The 9183-nt window shown below is 52.0% G+C and overlaps 1 protein-coding gene across 1 annotated transcript in view; it reads left to right on the top strand.

Moving 5' to 3' along the window:
• SLC26A9 (solute carrier family 26 member 9) overlaps positions 1-9183 on the top strand; it is a 13762-nt gene that overhangs the window by 2512 nt on the left and 2067 nt on the right. The window contains exons 5-17 of the mRNA XM_009647819.1: positions 215-379; positions 959-1111; positions 1509-1591; positions 1876-2023; positions 2759-2872; positions 3332-3409; positions 3735-3830; positions 6111-6217; positions 6790-6859; positions 7102-7194; positions 7638-7754; positions 8326-8643; positions 8865-8919. Coding sequence (XP_009646114.1) covers positions 215-379; positions 959-1111; positions 1509-1591; positions 1876-2023; positions 2759-2872; positions 3332-3409; positions 3735-3830; positions 6111-6217; positions 6790-6859; positions 7102-7194; positions 7638-7754; positions 8326-8643; positions 8865-8919 — 1597 coding nt within the window. The remainder of the gene's footprint in view (positions 1-214; positions 380-958; positions 1112-1508; positions 1592-1875; positions 2024-2758; positions 2873-3331; positions 3410-3734; positions 3831-6110; positions 6218-6789; positions 6860-7101; positions 7195-7637; positions 7755-8325; positions 8644-8864; positions 8920-9183) is intronic.

The raw sequence follows: 9183 nt of genomic DNA, 5'->3' as shown, positions 1-9183 counted from the left end.
CCAGCCCCTGGGGCAGGGGAGCAGCCGGCGGTGACGCCCCAGCACGCTGCAGCTCTCCTCTCCCCATCCCTGCTCCGGGACAGCCTGCTCAGCCCTGCATGGGAGGGATGCTCTCCCTGCAGAGCAGCCTGCCTGGCACGGGCACGCTCAGGCTCTGCGCCGCGTCCTTTCAGGCTGGCATGCTTCTGATAACGCCTTGTCTGTCCTACCCTAGCTGTGCCTGGGATTCGTGCAGTTTGGCTTTGTTGCTATCTACCTCTCAGAGTCCTTCATCAGGGGCTTCATGACAGCAGCAGGGCTGCAGATCCTCATCTCCGTGCTCAAGTACGTCTTCGGCTTGACAGTCCCGTCTTACACCGGGCCCTTAGCTATCGTCTATGTAAGTGGGTGCTCTGGACAGGGGCCTTCCCTGCACCTCCTCCCCCAGTGACCAACACACCACAGGCACTGCTGCCACCCGTGCAAGGGAATGGGGGGCTCGGAGAGAAGGGAAGGGTGGCGGGAGGGTGAATACGGCTGTCTGCACTGCTCCCAGCCCAGCACACCTACCCTGCTGCCGCTGTATTTCCTACACAGTGTTACCTGAGCCCTTGTCTGCTAGTTTCTAAATAGAAATAACAAAATGGGTCTGGGATTTGGGGGAGAATGTGAGCTGTGTTGCTTTACAGCAGGAGTTTGCACAATTGTTAGCGACAGAAACTTTTCCTACGAGCAGGTTTACCCATTCCTGGGCTTTCCTGCTTCTTCCATGGATGCATCCTCCACTGATGCACCTAGAACTGCATTTCACCAGACAGCAGAGGCCCAGGGCTGATTGCCCTTCTCTCAGCAGCAGGGTTTCTAGCTCTTCTGTCACATCGCAGGGTGTTTACAGTTGATTATGGTAACAAGTGCTCTCCACGTGTTGTCCAGAGTCTCTGGTTCCCCGTGACACCTTCTCCTCTTCTCTTCCCTTTAGACATTCATTGATATTTGTAAAGGTCTGCCTGGCACCAACGTGGCTTCCCTGGTCTATGCCTTGGTCAGTGCTGTGCTCCTGATCATTGTCAAGGAGCTCAACCTAAAGTACATGAAGAAGATCCGGATGCCCATCCCCATGGAGATCATCATTGTAAGTGACGCACAAGCCATCCCTTGGACCCTCCGGGACACAGTCCCTCCCCTCATCTTACAGCCCTGGGATGCCCATGTCTGCTCACAGAGGGCCCATCATGTCAAGCATCCACACAGTGAAGATGCCGTGACCCCCACATGGCTTGGGGTCAGAAGTTGGGCCGTCCTCACGGAGGAGACCTCTGATGCCCAGCCTGTCCCTATTAGACTGTACCCGCATCCTGGTGATGCTGAGGATGAGGAACATAACTCCCACTGGGGAGGTTCTCTCCTTTCCTAGCCTGAATTTGGTGCTAATTTTCTACTGTCAGCCGCAGGGAGCACAGCGAGCTTCGTGCTTCTGAGAGAGCTCGTGCTCTTTCTGCTTACGGCTCTTTTATTCTCCGTACTTTCAGGTAATAGTTGCGACTGCAATCTCTGGCAGCTTTAACATGCCCGAGAAGTACGGCATGCCAATAGTTGGGAAGATCAGCATGGGGTAAGTGCATGTGCAGGTCTGACTCAACTTCCAGATAATTTTCCTTCCTTCTCCTCCTCCTGCAGTTGGGAAAACACCTCCCTCTTCCCTGCTGTATGACAGTCCGCTTCCAGGACAGTCAGGCAGCATTGCCGAGCCCTGTTACACAACGGCCACCATCCACTCACGCCGTCCACAGTGTAGCCATGGATTATGTCATTCCTGAACACCCAAGCTCCTCACCTACTCCACCAGCTTCTGGACACTGGTGTCACAACTGCTTCTCGCCTCTGCTCTGAGTGCAGGTTCCCAGTGCCAACCCTGCCCCTGGTGAACAAGTGGAAGGACATGATCGGCACAGCTTTCTCGCTTGCCATCGTGAGCTATGTGATCAACTTAGCCATGGGGAGAACGCTGGCGGCCAAGCATGGCTATGACGTGGACCCCAACCAGGTAACGCTCGGTCTGGAAAGATGCAGTCAAGGACCGTTTCTCTTGCTCTCAGGCGTGAAAGAAAAACCCCGCTGCATGAATGGGAAGCTTTCAAACGTGCTCTGCTTAAAACAGACATCCTGCTCCCATGTGTGCAGGCTCACGTGGCAGCTTGCCACATGGGGGTCAAAAGGACATGGCAGATCCATCTCCCATGGACTGGAGAGAGCCTGCAAAAGGGAAGAAAGCCTTAGGCTGGGCTCTCTGCTTTGCTCTCCCTCCAGCCCTGAGGCTTCAGCCCTGAGTGCTGGCACTGACAGCATTTCTGCAGGTTGTTGGAGCACAACGAGGCACATGTATTTCTCACTGAGCGGAGAAAGACCTGGATTCCTGGTGTGTCACCTAGATACTGTGAGAGGCAGGACATTAAATAATCCTCTTCTGTCATCACTGGCACAGTGGCAGCTTTCAATAACAGCCACACATACCACATGAAGCCCTGCCCTTAGTGTGTCAACAGATGACAACATGTTTATATGGAATTGTGCTTCCAGGTTTCCCTGCTATACCAGAGCCCATCCCAGCTCTTACTGGAAGGAAAGGGTCTGGGACACACTGCAGGGCACTCAGGTCCCCTCCCTGGCCACAGAAACCCCAGGCACGGGCACTTGCTCTCCTGCCTGGCAGCTCACAGGCACGGGCAGGGCAGGATGGGCAGCCGTTCCTTCTGATGACCATGTTCCCCCATCTCTACAGGAAATGTTGGCCCTGGGCTGCAGCAACTTCTTTGGATCCTTCTTCAAAATCCACGTGATCTGCTGCGCTCTCTCCGTCACTCTCGCCGTCGATGGGGCAGGAGGGAAATCACAAGTTAGTACCTCCTCCTCCTCCTCCTCCTCCTCCTCCTCCTTCTCCTCCTCCCTTCCCTACATGACCCTACTTGACCACAAGTCCACTGCCGCAGGTCTGGAGAAGCTCCATATAGGAGTGCTTCACATTGCTGTTGTTAAAGAAGAATTTCCTCCCTCCCCAGCCCCATTTCATTCCCTGGATGGTTCCCTGGATTGCCCAGGGGATGTGGGGCTGTAAATCTGCTCTGCATTCCCAGCGTGGCTGCCCTGATTGAGCAGAGCTACCATGTGAGGGGAGTTTGGGGTTATCTGTGAGATCTGCAAAACCCTAGCCTATTTCTCCAAGGTAATCGTCTGCTCACACAAAATATTGCAGTGACCGGTTGTGCCGTTGGCTGAAGCAGCAGGAGAGGGAAGACCCAGAAAGGGTTTAGGAAGACCCTGTTGTTTACTGAAGCGATTTCTTTCTTTTCTGCAGGTGGCAAGTTTCTTTGTGGCCATGGTGGTTATGGTGACCATGCTGGCTCTGGGAATCTACCTCGAACCTCTTCCAAAGGTAACGCAAACCTCTGTGCAAACAGTGCGGCCATTGCGGCACGTACTCGGCACAGCCAAGCACAGTCTTGCTCCAAAAACCCCTGATCAAACTGCTGCACAGCGTGGTTTGTTCCTGGCCTGGGGTCCTCTCTGCACTGAGAATGGTCTAAATTATTATGCCCAGATGCAAGCAAGAGCTTTGTGAGCGTCACCCTTTCCCATTCATTCCCTTGTGATAACTGGGCCAAGGAAGGGAGACACAGCAGAAAGCATCTGCTGCAAAACGAGGCACATCCTCGCTGCTCATCCCCATCCTAGCTGATACGATCCCCTCTCCTTTGCAGTCTGTCCTGGGAGCCCTCATCGCAGTGAACCTGAAAAACTCCCTCAAGCAGCTGGCTGATCCCTTCTACCTGTGGAAGAAGAGCAAGCTGGACTGCGTGAGTGCCTGGGGATGGGGGGGAGGCATCCCCCTGCCAGCCCTGCCAGCTCAGCCCTGGCAGCGGGAGGCAGAGGCAGGGCGAGCAGCCCAGCCCCTGGCGGGCTTTTGGGGGCAGGAGGGTGGTCTGCATCCCCCGCAGAAGGTGGGTTTCACTCTTTCGGTGTGGTCATGCTTCCAACCCCTCGCCAACGAGGTCCTGAGCAGCGGCAGAGCCTGTCCTGCCCAGCTGAGCACTCTCATGCTTAGCGCACATATGAAAGAGGCCTGAACTATTACCTGCTCTGTTTAAATGCCAATCAACGGCGGGAGCCTGTTTGCCCAGAACTAGCCAAACCGGCCCTGCTCAATATCTAGGAGTCATGACTTAAAAACTCACACAATAGCCCTCCAGGGTGAGGAGAGCCCTTCACAGCGATAAGGACTCCAGGCACTGGTTGATGTATAAACCCAGGCAGGGGGTGCGGGGGAGTGAGAACGGAATTTGGAAATGTCTGACATAAAAAGACAGTGTTTGAACAGGACTCCCACGGCTGAGTGGTGTGTGTGGACACTGAGCCAATATCCTGTCAGGTCCCGACAAACCGCCTTATCGGAGAAATCAGGAGTCCAAAGGGGCTGACCTGAGTCATCAAGAGCTTTTCCAAAATACTGTTCAAACAGGTGCTGGAGAAGAGATGGGTTAGCAGTCCAGGCAGAGATTTCACAGGGGTGCGATCACAACGTGAAGGCACGCTCTAGCGCAGGGCACGAGCTACAGAAAAATTGGTCCATGCTTAGGACTGAGCCTGGCAGACTGACAGGATCAGGGACACGCTTGGTCTGAGCTGACATAGTTATGCAGGCAAGAACCATCGGAGAGGGAAAGTCGCTGATGGGAAGATGCAGTTCTCTGCTGGGAATGGTTTATGGCGATTTCAGCGCATCTCTGAATGGGTTCTGCTGGTGCCTGGTGGGTAGGATGGAAGGTCTGGGCCAGCTCTGGCAGTTCATGTGAGGACGGGTGAGGTTGCTGCCTGTTATCCAAGCTCGCAGAAGGGAGCACAGACCAGCCCCATGGGCTCCATGGCCCCCAGCCCAGCGTCTGGGCAGACCCCTGAGGTGGACAGAGCAGAGATGCACAGTGCTGCCTGGGGATCGCCTCGCCAGCGTGTCTCTGCCACCGCAGCGGAGGTGAAGGGCTGTCAGGAACCTCTTTGGTTTGGCACGTGTGAATCATCTGTCCTCCATGGCACAGCCAGACCCACTGCCCAGCCGTGCTGTGTTTCCACTGAGCTGCAACCACGGACAGCCTACATGTGCAGGAGCGTGGGGACCAGGCAGATGCCAATGGAGTGAACTGCATTCCCCTGACCTTAATCTCCCTGGCATTTGAACTAGATTCAGTGTCCTGTCCCAAAACAGGGAAGACTATTTCTGGGTGACGTCAGACCATCGGTGCTCATTACCTCAAGTCTGGTTGTGTTTCAGTGCTAACTGCAGGCATCGCTCCACAGACACAGCCCAATGAGAAGTCTGGATGGAGCCCTTACTTGCCATTTATATGCATCATGCATATAAATTAAGATGCTGAAGTCATCAAAGTTACCCTGACTTGTCCAAGGTCAAAGTTAGGTTTTATCAGTCTTGAGGATGGGATTATAATTAATGTGATAATGATTCTCAGAGGGCACGTTTATATGCTTAGGCAGGGCTCATTTCGTATGGAGGGAGATGCTCGAGTGCTAAGATATAAAAATGACAAACGACAGAGCTCTGAGCTGAGAGGTGGAGCAGGTTTTGGTATGCTCTGTCATACTTTGTCATCAAATCCGCTCTGTGTTCAGGTCATTTATAGGAGGTGCTCAGGCAGTTTTCAGATAGATGCTCATTCCGTCTGAAATGCTCTGCCTGAGAGCAGGAGCTTTCCTGGAGCTGGGAGCAGCTCCTGAGCAGCAGATGGTCTGACCTGCAGGAGCCTTCTCCTCACTAGGTAGGCTGATACCTTTCGAACCGAATGAGTGGTGCGGGTGTTCATGCAGCTGTGAAGAAACACACTGGCTGCTTTTATGGCTGGAAAACTGGGGCTTCTGGCAAGCTTCCCAGCAGCGATGTTTCACACGAAAGCATGCAATAAACTGTGTAATTAGCATAGCTGCAGAATTCAGGCCTTGGTCTTTTGATCCTCAGCTGGTGTAGGTCTTTGGGTCAGGAATATCAGCACAGAGCCATTTTCCATCCATTGCTGTGCTCCAGCCCATGGTAGAGTAGCAGGACCTGCCATGCTCTTCTCTTTCTGCAGTTGGTCTGGCTGGTGAGCTTCCTGTCCGCTTTCTTCCTGAGCCTTCCCTACGGAGTTGCTGTGGGCGTGGGATTTTCCGTGCTGGTTGTGGTCTTCCATACCCAGTTGTAAGTACCCGGTATAGCTACAGAAACCAAAAGAGAAAGAAAATCTCCCAGTTGCAGAATAAATGACAGATTATTTTTATAACTGACCTCTGGCCCATGTTTGGAAGGCACGTGTGGCGGGAGCCTGGGGGAGTGCAGGTGTCCTCCCCAGCCCCTGGAATGTGCAAACAGGAATGGCAGGCGCTAATTTACTGCCTGCATTCCCACTCCTGCGCACGGGTAGCGATGTGCACATCCCAAGGCAGGGGGAAGTCTGCAGGTATTTACTTCAGCACAAAAAGCAACCTGCATAGTTCCCAGCAGAAAATCCTGCTCATAAAAGACCCCTGTAATATGTGCAGAGACTGGCATGAAGTTCTCACACCATCTTTAATCCATCAAAGCCCTTTATTAATATTTCCCAGTCTGGGATCTCAAACTGCTGACTCTTTTTTGCCCTGTAGACTCTGCAAGGGATGAAATCTAAGTATTTTCATAAAGCCAATTTTCAAATCCTGGTATGGAATGTGAAGCGAAGCAGTTTTCTTCCCCTGCAGCATTTACTCTAATTCTGATCGCCTCTTTTCTCCTAGCCGTAACGGCTCTGCCCTGGGCCAAGTAACTTCCACTGACATCTACAAGAACCCTAAAGCCTACAACAAGGTAAGCAGAAGCTAAAGCATCCTCAGAGAAAACGTTGTTCTTGGCCCCTGGTACCCAATGTGGTCAGGAAACTCAGGTCCATGTTTCTGTCTCGGCGAGGTCGTTTCCCGCTCGTTTCAGGGGTAGCAGGATTGCTGCTGTTCAGTTTGACCTCCCCAGTTCTCTGCTGCCCAAAATCCCGGCCACCCTGCACCTCACACACCCCCCACCAGGCCTGGGTTGACCTCTTGTCTCTGTTGCAGGTACACGAACTTAATGGGATTAAAATTGTGACCTACTGTTCGCCACTATATTTTGCCAACTCAGAGATATTCCGCGAGAAGATTATAGCCAAGGTGAGCAATGCCCTAACAAATTTCTGCTTGCAGCCAATCCCAAATGGCCCTGTATTGCTACGTGGTGATAATTAAGCCTAGGACAACCGGGGAAGATGGTCACGTCCATCTTCTACTCTTCCATCCTTTTCTCCCTGACCTTCAGGACTGTTTGTAGACCTCATCTTAGGGGTTATGCCTCAATCCTGGCAGGTATCCTCCTCCAAACTCTGCCACAGCAGAGACATCCTGCCACTGCAAGTCTCTCCTCCCTGCATGTGCAGGTGCCCTGTGTTACTGAAGATGTTGCTGTTTGGTTGCCATCAGGAACACCTCATGCTGGTGTACACTGGTGCTGTCCTCCTGCACCACGTGCCACAGGCTGGGAAATAGCAGGAAAGAAATAACAGCCCCTGACTACAGGGCTGAACAGACTTTTTCAAAGAAAACTCTCTTTTCCACAGACGGGGGTGGATCCTGGTAAAGTGTACTTAGCCAGGAAGAAATATGTGAAACGGCAGGAGAAGGGGACAGCACAACCACCAACAAAGCTACCGAAATTCTTGTTGAGGCAGAACAAGGTAACTCCGTTCAGGTTCCTGTGTTGATCAATAAGACCCCAAGTCCCCATCAAACAGCTCCTCTCGATATAGGATTTTCCGCACTGTCTTCCTAGCCACATTTACCACCTCTTGCACCATATTCCTTCCCACTCACATCTCCATTCCTGCCAATAGCCAAAACCTTAAGATGCAGGAGAACTGGAAATGGCTGGGAGCAAGAAAGCCGTAGAGATGGCTAGAATGGACGTGGTGAACTATTTGCTAGAAACTGGCCTTGCCCTCTTTCTCTAAGCATGCATCTATGTTAGCATGTCAGCTCAAAAGTGCCCTTTGAAGCACGTTTCCCAGTCATCCCAGCTTCATTTGGTTTGCATTGCTGAGCAGTCTTGGAGCATGTGAACAGGAATAATTTAAAATTAACCTAATGTACTCTAACCCCAAGGGACAGTCAGTCTAGCACCAGTCCGGAGTTAGTCCAGATTAAAACACTTCATGCCACTGAATACTTCAGGTGAGCTCACATGTCAGGATCTCAGCTTCTGCTGATAGTTGTGCCCTGCCCTGACTGTGCATTTCTGCTTTGCTGTAGACCTTGTCTTTGCAAGAGCTCCAGAAAGACTTCGAAAGCGCCTCTCCAACAGATACCAATAACAACCAGACGACTGCTAACGGTGCCAGCATCTCCTATGTCACATTCCGTCCACCCGCCAATGGCGCTGGGCAAGTGCACACCTCCAGTGAGCTGGGCAGCACCACTACTCTGCAAGGAAGCACTTTCAGTGTCATGCCTACAGCAGATGTTGACCCCATAATGACAGCACCGCCCTACATCAGCTTTCACACCATCATCCTGGACATGAGTGGAGTGTGTTTTGTTGACCTCATGGGCACAAAAGCACTGGGCAAGGTTAGTTCTGTACTGCAAACATAGCCAAGCAACGTATCGCCCAGGTACCTTCTGCTCTCTTGGGCAGCTCAGGTAAAGATGTTTACCCTCTTCAATAGAAGGTTGGTGTGGCTTTCTCCTTCAGCATCCCCAGGACATGTGTAAAGCCCTGGGTAAAAGACTTTATATCTACTGGAGTGGCAGCATTATTAATCCTCTCTCTCCCCTCTCATCCCTTCTAGTTGTGTTCCAGTTATCAGAAGATTGGGATTAAAGTGTTCTTGGCAAACGTGCATGGTAAGAATCCACAAAGAACACATTTCCATGTGATCTTCCCCCATTTATGTGCTGCTGACAGACAGGAGATCTTTTTGTGTTCTTTATGCAAACTGTGCGAGCTGTCAGCCTTTTGTTGGACCAAACCAGAACAGATGAAAGGAGAGAACAGAAGAAAGGAAAGAGAAACACTGTTCTCTGTGTGTGAAATAGGCCCTTTCATTTGGGAAGTGATATGACTGGAACATCTCCACATTTCGCATGCAGAAAAATAGATCCCTACAC

This window comes from Egretta garzetta, unplaced genomic scaffold (genome assembly GCF_000687185.1).
Source record: "Egretta garzetta isolate BGI_Z169 unplaced genomic scaffold, ASM68718v1 scaffold640, whole genome shotgun sequence".
Taxonomy (NCBI): domain Eukaryota; kingdom Metazoa; phylum Chordata; class Aves; order Pelecaniformes; family Ardeidae; genus Egretta; species Egretta garzetta.
This window is presented reverse-complemented; position numbering and strand designations above follow the sequence as displayed.